Below are 18153 nucleotides of genomic sequence, written 5' to 3'. Positions count from 1 at the left end.
GTTACCGCATGGCGTGTTCTGCTGCGGGGATGTTTTTGGAGATGATCTCGGAGCAGAACGGAAGCCGTCGAACGAAGAGGCTTCTTTGCTGCTGCCGGCAGGATGGCCAAAATGGCTGTTTACCCCAAAGCTTGCCGCTCGCCCATATTCTGCTTCCTCTTCTCCACCCCCTCATGTGTTTAATTGATACGAGAGAACCAGAAGGTGTTGTTCATCTTTTATCACCCAGCCCCCCCCCCCATTTGTGCCAAATACCCTACGTATTTTGTGATGAATATTCGACGTACAATGGATATCTAAGGATGGAACACATTATACACACACACACACACACACACACACACACACACACACACACACACACACACACACACACACACACACACACACACACACACACACACACACACACACACACAATAATTAATCTACATTGATGCTTTGCCCTAACAACTGTGTAACTGTACTCGGCTGGCCAGCTAAACAGAGTGCTGTCCCGAAGCTAAAGACAGATGCCGTCGGCAGATGTCGAAACTCCCCATGCATTACTTACTCCACTCACACTCGGACACGAGGGTCTGGATGTCCGCTACTGAAATGGAGACCAGAATGAACTAGAAAAAGTGCCCCTCAGGGCACAGGTCTCCACCAGGGCAGGTCAGGTTGTGGCCTCCTGGTGGCGCTATAATAGGCCAATGTGAAAAGGGTGACATTTCTTTACGCCTTTGATGGCAATTGGATGATTTGAGGCATTTTGTTCCAAAAATGTGTTTTGCAAAAATCAACCTGTTGGTGGCGCTATAACAGGCCAATGTGAAAAGGGTGGGATATATTCCTCAGCCTAGTAAGAAAATGTGTGAAAGATTTCACGTAAATTGCATGCTGCGTTCATGATTTGAGGCTTTTGTTCAAAACGGGGCAATCTTGCAAACTGTGAAAGCCAATTATAGCCAATTAGGATGGAATATGAAATATCGGACAGATCCGACTTGAGCACATGACCATAGAGATACTGTGTAACGATTTGCGAGATTTTTGGACAGAATCTGGAGGAGTAATATCAAAAAATGTGTTTTACAAAAGTCGGCCTCCTGGTGGCGCTATAAAAGGCAGATGCGGAAAATGCAGGTCAAAGGTTTGTCCTTGGCCTCTAGGGAGTGTGCATGCAACGTTTCACGCAGATCGGTGCAGTTGTAGGTAAAAATGTGGTGGCGCTATAACAGGCCGTTCTGGAAAATGCGGGGCAGAGGTTCATCGTTGGCATCCAGGGAGTGTGTGTGCAAAGTTTGGCATCGACCGGGTTAACGGTGCCGGAGATTAGCTGGTAACGGACGGACGGAAGGACGGACACACACACACACGGACGGAGTGCAAAACATACTCTCTCCCCATGCCTTCGGCCTGGTGGAGACAATGAATGAATGAATGAATGGATAAATAAACTTCCCTATCATTTCCATGGCAACCTGGCATCTCCTTGAGCATGCACTGTGATTGATGCTCCTTCCGAGCTATTGTGCTCTCTCTCTCTCTTTCTCTGTCTCTCTTTTTATTTTTATTTTTTTGGATCCCCGTCTCGGTCGTATAAATCCTTCTCCTTTTCTCACGCCATAATTAACGGGACCCTCTGGACGGGGATGGAGGAGAGGACGTTGGTGGTGAGGGGGGAGGGGGGTTTGATATTTTTCATGGCATCGGGCTCTTCCTGACAGGCTGACACGCTCGGTGACGAAGCGCAGGCCTTGCGTCGTCAACGTCGATCCTTCCATCCAAGTCAAACAGCCTGATGATAGACTCTAAAAGTGCAGTGATGTGGTTGTCCCAATTAGGTCACGGGCTGATGTCCAGATGTGTTTCCCTTTTTGCGAAATCAAGTACCGAAGTGCGTGTCTTCGACGTGTGTATGATGATTGCATGCGTGAGCGTGCGTGCGGACGTGCGACATTTGATATCGCTCATGAGGAAGCGGGGCAAAGTTAGCACGGCCCAGTGAATGCACTATTATGGGGCTTTATAGAAAACATCACTCAAGCATGTTTCCACCAGGCCTCCGGCAGTCTCAGCTTGGCTGGTTGTGTTAAGGCAGTGACAGGTAAACCTTTCCAAAAGAAAGTAGCCTACAGAATATGGCATTGACTAGAATGCTGTAAAGTAACTGCTTCTATTAAATGTTTTGGTTGTTCTCAGATTTTTTTTCAGCCCATGCAAACGTCATAGTTCTGTCGTTATCAACTGATCCTCATGCCAGAGATGAGATACAGAGAATGTTTTCTTTGTCGACATTACGCACACTGAGGCGGCAAGAAGGGTTGTCCCGATCCGATCACGTCACTTTCAAATTATCGGAATCGGATCGGGAGTCTGTGATTTTGGATATTGTAATCATGTGATATGTGTTCTATAAAAATATAAATATCGGATGGAGAAAAATCGGTATTGGCAGATAAATACAGATCAAATGATCGGAATTTGATCGGGAGCAAAAAAAACACAAAAACGTGATCGGGACATCTTTAGTCACGTGCATGACTTTGTAGCAGCTTCTCCAAAACAACAGACAACTGTCAACGGTGACTGTTTCTAAAAGAACAAACGGTGACTTCTTCATGCAACTTGTGCAGCATAATCCCAGGTTTATGAAAAATGACCTCATAGAGAGTGGAAATGACCTATGATTACATTTATCTACTAGAACACAAAACTCTCCACCACTTCCGTGTTAAGTATAGGTCTACTCTATTCTGTTCCTACTGTAGCATGATCGTTTTGCTTCAGAAGAACGTTACGCTACAAAGTTATGCTAGCAACCCCCATGTGTGTTTATGTAACGAACTCGGGTCTCCCGCGTGAAAGTCCAATATCTTAACCACTACACCAAAGGCATATCCCTACGGACCGGGGGAGATATTACACTTTTGAGGCCAGCAGGCTGAGGCTCTGAGTCACTCTGCTACATTTATGTGGACAAAGGAACTAACCCCTGTGTTTCAACTGATAATTAGAGAATTCAACCCATTTTGGGCGGGAACCCCTTTTGGTGTTAGCATTATGTTATGCTTTAGCTATTGAAAAATAGCAGACCTACAAGCTCATAGCGCGCCACCGAGTGGCGCGCTATGAACTTGTAGGTCTGCTATTTTTGAAAAATCGAAGAACGACGGACATAGAAACAGCTTTTTCAGAAAACTGTCAGGATGTAGAAGACATTTATAGAATCTGATCTCAGGTCAAAATGGGTTAATCACTTGAACTCTAGCATCCCTATACTGGGATACGAAGACATTTTGTTTGGAGCGACAAAAAGAAGGGGGCTGCCTAGTATAGACCCCTGTGGGACTCCCGGTTAAGAGGTACTGTGTATATAGGATTGAAGTGGTTAAATTTAGAAAGAAGAGAGCCAAATAATCTCATCTGTAATGTTGTCAAGAGGGCACGGTTACGGAACGGTTACATACTCGGTGAAAACAGAGACCGACCAATGCAGACATGGGTGATATCCTCCCGGAATGATTTTCACGGGATATGGTTTCACCGTCTTGTCCAGTGATGTTCACATTCACAGCGCAACGATAACACAGCGCTCATTTCTGGGAGGTGAAAGCACTCGAGTGTTGAGTGTGCCAAGTATGAATCCCATCAGTGGCGTGCACAGACATTTAGAGGGGCAGGTGCTCAAGTGGAAAAAAAGGGCACTTTGTGCAGCGCGTGGAACCGGCCGGTTGCCTTAATAGTGTGAGATTTATAGATTGTGGGGCCTAAATAATATATTAGAAGCTTTTTATCAAGAATTGATCAATGTTACCATAGTCCTCATACTGTACAGTGTAACAGTACAAAAAAAAAAGAAAATGTATTTCTTTTCTCGAAAGGGCACATTGCCAAAAGGGCAGGGGGTGCTCTAGCACCCCCTAGTGTCTATCTGTGCACGCCACTGAATCCCATGCGTTTTCAGTGACCCCAGTGGGCTCATGGTTTTATGTATTTACTGTATGTTCATTCAAAGCAATCGAACCGTCCAAACCCACAGGAAGGACTAACAGTGTGGATTCTGTTTTAGGGTAGAAATTCAGAGCAAATTCTGAGCTCGAAATGACGTTGCCTTATAAAGACATTCACACACTGGTCCAGGCTACGGGGAGTGGAGTGGGTACTGTTTATTAGAACGCTAAAACAAGCTAGCCTTTACAAGCCAGCAGTAGGCCTATCATCTGTCCCTGTGGCTGTAATTTATTTATCCGTGTGTGTCGTCACGGCCATCCATCGGTTAAGTGTGGACTTTGAAGTTTACAGTGTCATTATTTTTATGCGAATTGGTATTATTACGTTAATGTTACCTAATTAAGTGCTATTTCTGTTCCACTGAGAAGGCATTGGTGGACTTCAGTCTTCCCATGTATTAACCCGTTTTGGGCGGGAACTCATTTGGTTGTTAGCATTATGTTATGCTTTAGCTATTGAAAAATAGCAGACCTACATGCTCGTAGCGCGCCACCGAGTGGCGCGCTACGAGCATGTAGGTCTGCTATTTTTGAAAAATCGAAGAACGACTGACATAGAAACATAGCTTTTTCAGAAAACTGTCAGGATGTAGAAGACATTTTTAGAATCTGATCTCAGGTCAGAATGGGTTAAAGAAGAATGTTTTTTATTGTGTTTTCCCCCTTTTAATGGGGTTTTTCGTGTGAATGTGGTGTTTTAATAATCACTGGGGAATTATAATATCTGGTGGTTCCTACGTAGGTAGCTCATGAACCGTTTGATCAATAATGCCATCTATAGGATTGCTCCAACTGGTAATTTGACTCCTCTCACTTACTGTCCATTGCCTCCATAACAATGTGAAGTTACAGTAGTACATACTGCTTATATAATTTTCACATAATCTGCACAACAGAATCCTTGGTGTTAATTTGATGTCAATTTGGGTAATTGTTTTACTCTCTGGTGCTAAATTAAAACTGTTGCTGCGTGACGGAATGTGTGCATTAAGCCTGAATTATACTTAATTGTGCACCGGTTTCGTGCTCCGACCATAGCCGATCTACAAGTTCACAAGGTGTTGCACTATGATGCGTTGTGGGCTTGCTGATCAGCTGTTTAGACACTGGCGGGCAACCAAGTTTAAATCAAACTTTATGGGTGCACTACGTCCCTGTTGCATTGTGGGCTATAATCTAACACCTTTAAGCCCATAAAAAAGCTTAAAGGTAAAGTGGTGGAAAGTACATTTACCAAGTACTGAAACTTTTGAGGTATTTTATTATACCTTTATACTAGTACTATACTACACAACATCTCAGAGGCAAATATATTGTGCTCCACTACAATTATTTTGATATCTTCTTGAGTTAAATAATTGTTGCTTTGCAGTCACTTTGCAGATTTACATTAGGCTATTATTATAACTAACCCCTATTTTATACTTTGGCACACACATACGTACACATACACACACATTCTAAAATAGCCGATCTACAAGCGCACAATGCTTCGCGTTGCGAGTATTGCGACGCGTTGTGAGCATGTAGATATAGATAGTATTGCGCCGCGTTGTGAGCATGTAGATATGCAACAATTTGAATGTATGTGCTTTTACTTTTGTACTATAATTATATTTTCATGCCAATACTTAAGTATTTTACTCAAGTTACTCATTTTAAACACGGGCCTTTACTGGAACAGAGTATTACTGGAACAGAGTATACTACTTTCACTTCTTCCACCACAGAACTTTATTACTTGTTTTGTAAAAAATGTAAAACAATAAAAAAAGAACTTAAACTAACACGTAATCCCCGTGCACACAATGGTTGCCAGAGCTGGAGGCTTGCAGCGAGCCACAGAATACCAACTCTACTGAATCCAGAGCTGGAGGCTTGCAGCGAGCCACATAATACCAACTCTACTGAATCCCCCCAGAGCTGGAGGCTTGCAGCGAGCCACATAATACCAACTCTACTGAATCCCCCCTTTGGGGAGAAATAAGGTTTTATCCCATCTTAACCCTCCACGTCATCCTCCTAAACCGCTGGTTCTCCACGTCCGGTCCAGAGACCACCAAGGGGTCAGAATGGGCCATGACGGGTCTGTAACTCTGGTCCGGTCCAGAGACCACCAAGGGGTCAGAATGGGCCATGACGGGTCTGTAACTCTGGTCCGGTCCAGAGACCACCAAGGGGTCAGAATGGGCCATGACGGGTCTGTACAACAGACGAATGCATTTCACGGGCAAACATCGGTCAGGCACGCCCACAGGCCCTGTACACATCTCAAGATTTTGCCGTACAAATACAGCCAGCAAGGACAATGTCATGGCCAAGAAAGATCAAGAGAAGTAACCCTTGTACTGTAGTTTTCACCCCATTGAGACCACTACGATAAACCTTACAGCTCAACTTTGGAAGCGTTTTATAGCGAACATAGCAGATATACAAGCTAACATCATACAATTTGGTACATATAGCAAAACCTAGTCTCGCGTAGCTATTCCACAATCTCCGAATGCTAGTCTGGAACTACACCTCCCGAAATCTGAGCAAAGGAAGCATTTCCCTTCACGAAAATCTTTACGTTTCACTTTTTTATATCAATTTCTGCTAAGCAACAAGCTATATATGCTTAGATGATTTATATTTATATTAGGATGAATTTGCGCAACTGTAAAGACGACACGGAAGTGGGGAGGAGGCTTCACTTCCGCTTTATCGCTTACTCAACATGATCAGCTCCAGAAGACTGTATGACGGAACGATTTGAAAATTGCAGGATTGCAACAGTCTGGTCACACAAGAGGGTGACCAGATGTCCCCCTTTGCGTGGGACAGTCTCATTTCTAAGACTTTTCAGGTGTCCCACAAATTGAGACCCTGTCCCACATTGTGACTGGCAGACATAGCTAATCTGCTCATTTCTGCATGCAACCAAGTGTAAAATGACTTGTGTGTTTTTTACTTATACTGGATCTCTTGTAAACTAGTCCCTTCCTAACATTTTAGTCTAGTTTGTATTTGTTGACGAAATTGTCACTATATTTAGTCTTAGTTTTAGTCATCATAGCTTAGTTTTTATTCAGTTTGTATTCAGTTTCCACCACTGAAAAAAGGTAGACATTTTTCGTCATAAATGGTGCATTTATATAGCACCTTTATCCAAGGCGCTTTACATAGATTGTGCATTACATTCACCCATTCACACACCAATGGTGGCGGAAACCATGCAAGGCACCAACCAGCACATCAGGAGCAATTCGGGTTTCAGAGTCTTGCTCAAGGACTGGGGGAGCCCGGGTTCGAACTGGCAACCTTGCGGTTACCATCCAGCCACTCTACCCCTGAGCCACCGCTGCCCCATCATAGTATTAGTCAACAAAATCCACAGCGGAGGACTGACCTCTCTCTGTCCTGCTCCAGCAGGTTGGTGAACTCGTCGCTCTTCTTCATGAACTCCCCGTGGTTCCTCTTCTCATCCTCCAGCTTGTACAGGGCCTGAAGACACAGAGAGAGAACACTTTATTGTCCATTAAATTTGACACGAAATGGAAATGTTGTCTTTGGCACGCTGCATGGCTGGCAAGTCAGTTTGCAACACTAAAAAACAGTATTACATACCCAATGCATTATAATACTATATAAAATGCATTACCATAACGTAGGAACAGTGGTCATGGGGGCTGTGGGGATTAGGTGGTGGAACTATTTTCTTATTTAAAATGTCCACAGCGGTTGGCACAAACAAGGTTTTATAACCCTTTTTCAAGCCTGCTGCCTGATGGTAACAGGTCAAACTCCCAGGGTAAAGAGGGTGGTTTGGTTTGGTTGTAAATCTGAATTGCATTTTTTGGTTATGGACCGGTTGTATTTGTATGTGACCGTTTCTGACTGAGGCTAAATCATGGAATTCTTCGTCTTTTCATGTCATATGAAAGCATGGAATCATAGCTTCAAATTGACATATTGGTTGTTCAGTTTGATCCACCAGTTTTGGAGATATGACTTATAGAGTAATGTCTTGCAGAAAACAGCGAGTTGAGAAACCGGGCTTGAAATGTTCACTTCTGTGGACTCTTAACATTACACCTAGCTACATGTTTGGGCATTTATTTCATATTTACATGTCGATTTCAGCTCTGACATTTAGTTCAGACATGCTCTAGTATGAGAACAGTTAGTCTTGCTGCTGTGACTGTCTCTGTATGAAAAAGAGTCGCATGTCCTGAAGATGCAATTGTTTGTCTCCAATGATCTTACCTGCTTGTGCGACTGCTCGGCCAGCAGCAGCTGCTCCAGCATGCGCCTGTGTGTTTCTCTCTGCTTCTCCACCAGCTTGTCCAGCTGCATGTGGCGGCCGGGGGACAAACACACACACACACACGCATGTTGACTTTTCGATTTAGGTGAAATATACACTAACCGCTTCAGCTCTATATACATTTCCACCCTTTGAAAATATTAGCAAAATATTTGTATACTATATTTGAAATTTTGCAGGATGATTTATTGACATTTCGATACCAATACTTTTGTACTTTGACCCAAGTATATGTTGAATTCCGGACTTATACTTGCAATAACAAATTACTTATTACAAACTACTTACTACTCAACTACTTACTATATACACTACAGTATTGATACTTTTACTTAAGTAAAACCTCCCATACCTCAGCCATGGGCTTCTCGTAGATGTCTTCCCGGAAGTCGTCCGTCTTGCCCTGGATGGCGTCTCTCTGCAGGGCCTGCAGGACCTTCTGCGGCGTCACGAAGCCGTACTTGGCCTCCAGCAGCGCTAGGTCGATCTTCTCCGCCTTCAGCACCGTGATGACCTCGTCTCTGGCCTGCATGGGGCCGACCAGGGTGTTAGTGGGGAGACGAGGTTTAGGTCTCTGACGAGGTTTAGGTCTCTGGCCTGCATGGGGCCGACCAGGGTGTTAGTGGGGAGACGAGGTTTAGCGTTATCAACCCAGTATAGGTGACTTCTCAAGGCCGTGAGAGTGTATTCATGTAGGTGTGTGCGTGTGCGTGTACGTGTACGTGTGCGTGCGTGCGTGCGTGCGTGCGTGCGTGCGTGTACACATGCCTCCATACCAACTACTCCGGGAGTAGTTGGTATATCGGAGGGAGTAGAACTCCCTCAGGCTGTAAATAACAGCATGGCATTTTAGTCAGCCTTTTGTGGTTAAATTAAGTTTTTTAAGCAAATGAAGTGCGGCCGTTTTTAAGGGCCTTCCATCTCAATAAGACCATGGGAACATGGCAGGGCCTTCCATCTCAATAAGACCATGGGAACATGGCAGGGCCTTCCATCTCAATAAGACCATGGGAACATGGCAGGGCCTTCCATCTCAATAAGACCATGGGAACATGGCAGGGCCTTCCATCTCAATAAGACCATGGGAACATGGCAGGGCCTTCCATCTCAATAAGACCATGGGAACATGGCAGGGCCTTCCATCTCAATAAGACCATGGGAACATGGCAGCTTGTTGCTGCACTTCTCTCTCTAGCCAGGATCACCAGCTAGGCCTCCACAGTCTGCTAAATGGATTACCCCCCTCCCTTCTCAAAAGGTTGGAAGTCAGGATGCTTGACTGGTGCCAAAGTGAGTGTATACGGACGGCTCCAGTAGATGCATGCAGATGTGTTGTACTGTGTTCCTATAGGTGTTTGGAATGGAAAAGACGGGAAAGCACAATACTCTCTGTATTGTACTCTCTGGGATGTTGTCCATGGGAGAGTGCATTTGAATGAGATTTACTGTACTGTGATGCTCTCTCTCTCTCCTCTCTCCTCTCTCACTCTCACTCTCACTCTCACACACACACACACACTCTTCTTCACATGTGTCACAGTACATTACATGCACAGTATATGTTTTCAATCAACCGCAGTTATTCCGCTTTCGATATTTCTACCATTTTTAGTTTTTGGTGCTCAAACTTTTTCATGTCAAGGACCCCCAAAACTGTATTTGGCTGCGGACCGCATCTCTAAATATCTTGTTCAAGAGACCCCAGTGAAGCAAAGATTTGAGTTTGCTTTAAAAATATAAATATTACAGATTTGCAAAAATGTTCACGATTTTTCAAAAATGGCAACACCAAGCTCATAGCGCGTCGCAGTCCCGCCCCCTTTCATGACAACGAGAGACCCGGAAATGAAATCCCCGTTCATTTTCCTCATAGACTTTTCAAAAAGTATTTATTTAAAGACGTTTACGCCGCGGACAAAGCCAACTGGAGTTGTGACAAATCACAATGTTTTGGGCCGATCAAATAATTTCTAAGAATAAAAACAAAATAAAAAGTGTTTTATCCTCTGCCTTTTTTTTCTTCTTTCTAATTATTTGATCAGCCCAAAACGTTGTGTTTATTGTCATGATTTGTCACGACTCGAGTTGGCTTTGTGTGGTGTAAACGTCTTTAAATACTTTTTGAAAAGTCTATGAGGAAAATTAACGGGGAATTATTTTCCGGGTCTCTCGAGGGGGCGGGACTGCGACGCTCGATATGCGATAGATAGCTTGTGTTATCTGCTATTTTTGAAAAATCGTGTAATACAGCTAAAATCTAAAATGACACAAATGATGCTTTCTCGGTTTTACTTTGTTAATTTAAAAACTGAGTTGTGCCAGATTGTGTATTTCCCGTATTGTGAGGGACAGGGATAACATTATGACTGCAATACTCTCAACCATCCAACCACGAACCTCTCACTATAGAATCAGAAATGCCATGGCACCGTTCACGCACAGGGTGAGTGCGAGGTTAGGGGCGAGGGTAGGGGCGAGGGTAGGGGCGAGGTTAGGGGCGAGGGTAGGGGGGGGGGGGGGTAGGGGCGAGGGTAGGGGCGGAAAACGGCTTCAGCTGTTCGCCGTCCATTAAGCCATTGAAACCGGGAACGCATGTATTGTGTCACGTTAGCTTTTAACCACTTCCTATAGCGCAGTGAAAATGTGGCGCAAATCTTTGAATATATATATTCTATCACAGCAAAGGTTTTTAATCTTTCAGAAAGTTGTTAGGATTTAGAAGACATTTGTAGAATCTGGTCTCAGTTCTCTATGGCTTAACAGGGGCTCTCTGTGTGTCTTGAGTGCGTGCTGGCTAATCAGTCCCTGTGTGTCTGACTATGTATGACCCAGTTGGGGCGATGCCACGCTCGCCTCGCAGGCCTGTGTCATGCTGTCATGGTCACACCTTCCAACTGTTTGAGAAGTCCACTTTGTTCGGGTTCACTTTATCACTTTGGCCTAGCAGGCAGTGTGTGGACCAGTCCGGTCTAAAACCACGGTTCCCAAAGTGGGGTCCGAAATAATTCAGATTTATTTTTTCAGTGAAATATGGTATGTGAGCTTACCAGAATCACAGTAACACTTAATGATATTCCATCATTCAAGGGCACGAGTACTGTAGAGGCTGAGTGACTGTGACCAGCTGATGGTCGTTGACACTTAATTGATGCATCAAGGAAGGCAATTATATTTCTGCAATGTCAAATAGTTCTACATATATTCTTTTTTTTAATGTTTTTTTGTGGCTTTCGCCTTTATTTTATGGAGGGACAGACGGTAGGCTGACAGGAAATGGGGAGATAGATGGGGGGAAGACATGCAGTAAAGGCCGTCGGGATCGGGAGTCGAACCCGCGGCACACTGCCAGACTGGATTACCAGCCAAGGTGCCTGGACCGCTGAGCCATGGCCCAGGCCAGTTCTACATATATTCTAAGATAGCGTCTTAAATAAATGTCGTGAATGTGTTGTGACTTTGATTGAAAAGTTTTAATACAAATAGTTCCAATGGCATCTAAATGTATAAGGTTGAAAATATGCTTATCGGACGGTGTTGCGAGGATGATGGGGGGGGGGGGGGGGGGGGGGGGGGGGGGGGAGCAGCAATGTAATGGTAATTTCTTTTTTTTCCTTTTTTTTGGTTGTACGGTAATTTAATGACGTCACAAGCACAGAACAGCCGACAACCTATCTACTGGTTCAGTGTCAACTTAACTTGTCTTTCACTATCACTTATAACAAGTGTGACACACACACACACACACACACACACACACACACAAGCTAGTCGCAAGTCATGTCATCTCTGTAATTTGCCTTGGGGCATCTGGCAGTAGCCTATGCCTACCTAACAGACTGCAGTACTTAGCAGGTCACACATGGCCAATTTTGGCCATTGATATGCACGAGTCAGCAGCTTTTGTAGATTGGCGTTGAGGAGAAGCCCTTACCTCTATGGACCCGAGCTAGGAGTGAATATGGAAGTGAAGGTCTTAAAACCTGAGAAGAGAAAGGGGGCGTGCTCTCTCACCTGCAGCTCTCCCTCCAGCATGCTGAGGAGGAAGACCAGGTCGTCCCTGGAGAGGTCCCTGCCCCTCTCTCCTCGTTGGCTGCACCTGGTGCTGCCTCCGCTGCTGGAACTGCCACTGCCACTCCCCCCGCTACCACCGCTGTTCCTGCTCCCCGACGCCTTGTGGTTCCGCTGAATGGTACCTGCAGTGGGGGAAACAACAGTACTCACTCAATTTCCATCCATCCATCTTCAACCGCTTATCCGTAGTCGGGTCGCGGGGGCAACAGCTCCACCAGAGAGCCCTCTCCAGAGCAATATTAGTGACTTCCTCCTGAGAGATCCCGAGGCGTTCCAAGGCCAGTGTGGCGTTTGTAGGGCTGAAGTGCAGGTTAATGTAGTATGTTTTGTAATAATAATCAACGTAACTAGTAACTAATGTTTTCAAATAAATGCAGTGGAGTAAAAGTACAATATTTGCCTCTGAGATGTAGTGGAGTAGAAGTAAACGTATTGGAAATTGGAAATACTCCACCACTACAGCAAGGTACAAACACCTCAAAATTGTACTTAAGCACAGCACTTAAGTAAATGTACTTAGTTGCTTTCCACCACTGGGGTATACCTGTGTCGTCCGGGGGTTCCCGGTACCTGCTGCGCCCCCTCGCCCTTAATCCCGACAGCTCTTCTCTCTCGCCGGCAGGCCGCCTCATGCGCCGCGTCTCCGCCCGCGGTTGGTGTTCTTGTTGTTGTGGTGGTGGTGGTGTTGGTTGTAGTTGTTGGTGTTGAGCCAGCTTGGCCTTGGCCGTGTCTTCCAGGCTGTTGCTCCGAGAACGCATGTTTCACCACCTGTCGGATGGTGACATCAGAGGGAAGATGACTTTAATCACTAAAGATGGAGTGCTGTGATTTTTGTACTGTTTCTGTTTTGTATGTGTCTATGGAGTTAACGTTACTCTAATAGACCCCCAGTGGTTAGAATATTCAAATATATATTGTATGTATGTATGTATATATGTATGTATGTATGTATGTATGTATGTATGTATGTATGTATGTATGTATGTATGTATGTATGTATGTATGTATGTATGTATGTATGTATGTATGTATGTATGTATGTCTATGTGTATTTTCGGTTTCTTCCTGAAACCTGGAAGCCATTGAGTCAAAAGGCCAATGAAATACCACCAAATACCAAATGCGTGGTGGTACTTTTGACTTTTACTTACTTACTTTTAAAAAAACTGTTTTAGAATCAGTCTCGGGTCTTAATGGGTTAAGACCAACATGAAAAAGGTAAGGGAATACATGCAGATACAAACTACCGGTAGGCCTATGTAAAAGGGCTTGATATGAAAGTAGGTTTTTTTATTGCCATGTCAACAGAGTTGATTGGAATTTGTTTCAGTGCACTTAAAAACAGACATACAAAAGGACACATATTCACATCACATATTCAGACAGTAGAAAAAGATACAAAAGTACAAACATCATATGAGAGAGACCAATAAATAAGAGTGCAAAACGTTACAATTCATGTTGAATAAATAGCAGTTAATCGTTCTTACAAAGCAGCTTCACGCTGTAAAGTGTGAGTGAAAAGAGGGTCAGCATTCAGGAGGCGAACAGCCTCGGGATAAGTGCTGTTCTTAAAGCGGGAGGTGTTGCACTTTAGAGACCGGAGTCTCTTACCTGAGGGCAGGGGTGCAAAGAGAGAGCTGGCAGGGTGGGAGGGGTCAGTGATCACCTTCTGCATCCTACGCTTGGTGCGTGTGGTGTAGATAGAGGAGACAGATGGGAGGTCGAGGCCAGTGATTTTTGACGCCGTGCGTTACGTACCACCCTTTCCAGCTGTTTCCTCTCTAAGACTGTTGTGTTTCCATACCACTCTGTGACTGAGAAGACGAGGACACTCTCGTGGCTCTGTAGAAGTGAACCAACGCCTCCCCAGTCACACCAAACTTCTTTAAGAGATGCAGGAACTATGGCGAAAAGTCGACTACCTTAAATTAAATAAAAACAAAGCCTAAAGACCTGACAATTTCACCAACAGATATAAACTAGACTAAAATGTTATGGAGGGACTGGTGGAGGAGAGATCCATAGTAGATCTAACAGACAAGTCATTTTATGCTTGGTTGAACTTTGCTGTCAAAATCAACGCTAGTCGGTGTGGTGGTATGTACGCACTCATTCTGGTAGTTGCTACATGTGCCTGTGTTTCTGTCCGTCTGTCTACACAGCACTCTGATCGCTTACAACATGTCAGCGGACGAGTCATCACGACCATAATGCTTGTAGGCCGCTATAGACCGTCCGTCCTCTTGTGTGATTTATCTCTTCTTTTTCGGCATTCAAGCGAAGCAAAAATATCCAAAACACCAAAAAAGGCGGTAAACAAAGAGAGAGCTTGCAGAGACAAATCTGTGTGGCGTTTGTTTGATCCCCGGGAAGAGTAATCATCGACCGCAGGGCATTACATCATGCACGTTGTGTCGGCGTGCACGCTCGAGATTTACAGCTTAACCCGTTGAGACCTGAGACAGATTCTACAAATAGGAATATATGTCCTGACAGCTTTCTGAAAAATGTATGTTTCTACTTATGTCAGTGGTTCTCAACATTTTTCATGTCAAGGACTCCCAAAATGATGTAATTGGCCGGCGACCCCCCCCCCCCCCCCCCATCTGAAAATATGTTGTTCCAGGAGCAAAATATAAGAGTTAAAAACATTTGTTGTGAAAGAATACGATTATTGCCGCGCTACGAACGAGCTTGTAGATCTGCTTTTTTTTCAAACAGCTAAAGTTTAAAATAATGGTTAAAGCGGTTCAAAGCTATAAGGTGACACCAGATGCGTTCCAGGTCTTCATGGGTTAAAGTAACATGCACAAACACTGCTGTCCTGACCAGACAAGGGCACAACTTTATTTATTTTTTGCCTTTTGATTATCTCCGTTTATTTCTTCCTGCAGCGTTTTCGTCTGCAGTTAAATCTTTCTAGTGGGACGCCTCAAGATCTGCTTTCAATCGACCGCTTGAGTGTGCGATAAATGACACGCATTGTTAGGATGACACTCTGAACGCAGATGTGAAATGGGACCTAGTTTTGCATCTTGTATTTGTTGTTCGTTGTTGTCGTCCTCCTTTGCAGCCAAACTACCGCTGCATGCTCATGGCAGTTTCTGTTCACTAATATTACGTTTTAATTACTCTACATAGACTTCATCCAAGCCTGTGTTCTTGACCTGCAACGTGCTGCAATGTTGCCTGTATTATCAACGATAGTTTTCACTTACTGTGAAAGTGATCTAATTTTCACTCACCACTTTAACATATAATTAGACTGTTAGCCCAGGAGGGGGGAAAGAAAGGGAAGGGTTTTTTTCTTTTTAGTTTCTGCTCTACAATCCTGTAGTGTGTGTGTTTTGCATCAATGAGGTCTTGTGACACTTTATGAGTAAGAGGGATGGCTGATTGATTGCATTATGTACGCTGCAGGCAAGGCGCCACATGATTCAGAGCTGATGTCATCCTCCGGAGCAGAAGGCTGACGGCATGAGCAGCACACATTTACTAAGTCTGAGATCTGGGCTGCAGGCCACTAGCCCACTACGCCACTGTTTCCCAAACAGTGGCTCAGGACCCGTATAGTGGGTCGCGCGGATACATTTGTATGGGTCGTGGGTGAATAGCCCTTTATTTGAGTTTTTATACAATTTAGCTTTTTAATTATTATTATTCCAAAAGATTTTTCAACAGATTTTCAGAGCATACAAAAAAAAAGGATTTTCAGGTTAAAAACAAATTCAACTGGTGTTTTTCAAAAGTATTTTTTTAATCGTATGAATTAGAGGGGACAAAATTAACCTACCTATTGAAATGAGCAGATCTACAAGCTCGCAACTGAGCTTGTAGATCGTCTATTTTCACTAGTTTGGGTCACGGGAGACATCACATTTATCGTATCGGTCTCCAGCTAAACCTCTTTTTTTCCACTCTGGAGTCGTGTAACCACATGAACCCTAGCATTCATATTCTGGCCGTGTCATGATAGGCAAACGTAGGTCTGCTATTTTCGGTGAAGAGATTTGGTGTAGACTAGAGGGAAAAAAAGGAGAGGACCAACCTCTGGAGAACCCCAGTCAATGAAGTATTTATTGTTTAACCCACTGAGATCAGATTCTAAAAATGTCTTCTACATCCTGACAGTTTTCTGAAAAAGCTATGTTTCTATGTCAGTCGTTCTTCGATTTTTCAAAAATAGTAGATATACAAGCTCATAGCTTGTAGATCTGCTATTTTTCAATAGCTAAAGCATAACATAATGCTAACACCAAAAGGGGTTTCATTGTACGCCTTAGTTTGTGTGTGAGAGTATATGTATCTAGACCAGTGGTTTTCAACCCGTTTCATATCCAGGCCCATTATTTATTCGGTATTTGAGCCACGGACCACCATGATGATATTTAGCCTAGCAGACCCAAAATAAAGGATATTTTGTTATCGTTGGATAAAGGTTTTCCACAATTCCATGCTCCGTAGGAGAGATAACGGGTAAATGTTGATCAAAATGTGTAGACTTCTTGTAAATGAAGTAATGCAGATGTTTAACAATAACTTTACTCTTGAGAGTAAGTAAGTAAGAGTGTAAAATGAAACCAATCATTTTACACACTCAAGAGTTAATAGATCCATTTTGGTTACCAACTCTCCATCATTTAGCTGGGGACCACCTGGAACCCCCCTCAAGGACCACTGTTGGTCCCCGGGCCACTGGTTGAAAACCGCTGATGTAGACTGTTCGTCCATGCATAATAATTGCGACAGCCTCTGGAGAACAGCTGGCAATCGTAAGCGTTCCGTCATCATCGGCATGTCACTCCGCTGCGCTGACACGTCGTAACTCCGCCACTGACGCAATCTGCCCCCGAACGCCGAAGAAATGCAGCTATTAGTCACACTAGCACAACTATAGTCTCTGCCCTGTCGAGATTTAGAGCCTCGAGTTAGGAAATCCTCTTCGATTGATTACACTGATTCGAGCTACAACATCACACACACACACACACACACACACACACACACACACACACACACACACACACACACACACACACAGGCATATTACACAAAAGATCTGGAAGATTGTGCAACAGATTTGAAGAGTTTGAACTGGGTCAGCCGCGCTGTACACAGACAGCACAGCAGAGATTCACATATACTACATTATCTGCAAGATATCGAAGATGGACCAGAATTATGTCTGGCTTCAAAACACAGAGGGCCTTGATGAAGGAGGGGGGCACTTATCAAGGCATCTGGCGTGTATTCCCAGGTCGGTCCCCTGAATGGGCTCTATATGCACACAGAATAACTATTCCTACTTTGGGATTCATAATCACGCTTCCGGGTCGCTTCCCTACTTCCTTCACAGTTGGCACCCTTACCGATGATAATAATTAACACGGAGTCCGCCAGAAACGAGGAACACAAAGGTTTAAATTAGTACCCTAGCCCACCAAACCCGAGATTCTCGGGTTTGAGGGCTTGTATTCTTTAATCCATTTTTTGGACTTCCAGTCTAAGCCCACCATTCACAGCTCTGTATCTCAGAAAGGACATTGAGGGGCCGTTTCTGGTGAATACAAGGGTTTTCAACGGGCCTGTAGCAGGCGGGCTGACACTCGCTGTCAGCTTTTTCCACCACCGACCGACACAACAACATCCGGGCATGACACCACACACAGCAGTTTTGTCATTGTAACATTCGGTTACGGATATTTGGCTCTTCAAAGTAAGTGTTACGCACGATAAAACCTTGGCAATACGCTATCGAGGGATTAATTAATG

At 44.2% G+C, this 18153-nt stretch overlaps 1 protein-coding gene across 1 annotated transcript in view; it reads right to left on the bottom strand.

Moving 5' to 3' along the window:
• filip1l (filamin A interacting protein 1-like) overlaps nt 1-13146 on the bottom strand; it is a 77750-nt gene extending 64604 nt beyond the window's left edge. The window contains exons 1-5 of the mRNA XM_079495650.1: nt 12923-13146; nt 12319-12500; nt 8660-8833; nt 8247-8330; nt 7390-7484 (exon numbers count right to left, since the gene is read on the bottom strand). Coding sequence (XP_079351776.1) covers nt 7390-7484; nt 8247-8330; nt 8660-8833; nt 12319-12500; nt 12923-13136 — 749 coding nt within the window. The 5' untranslated portion in view covers nt 13137-13146. The remainder of the gene's footprint in view (nt 1-7389; nt 7485-8246; nt 8331-8659; nt 8834-12318; nt 12501-12922) is intronic.
• Between the last annotated feature and the right edge of the window lie 5007 nt (nt 13147-18153).

The sequence above is a fragment of the Electrona antarctica genome (assembly GCF_951216825.1).
Source record: "Electrona antarctica genome assembly, chromosome: 24".
NCBI classification, from domain to species: Eukaryota; Metazoa; Chordata; class Actinopteri; order Myctophiformes; family Myctophidae; genus Electrona; species Electrona antarctica.
This window is presented reverse-complemented; position numbering and strand designations above follow the sequence as displayed.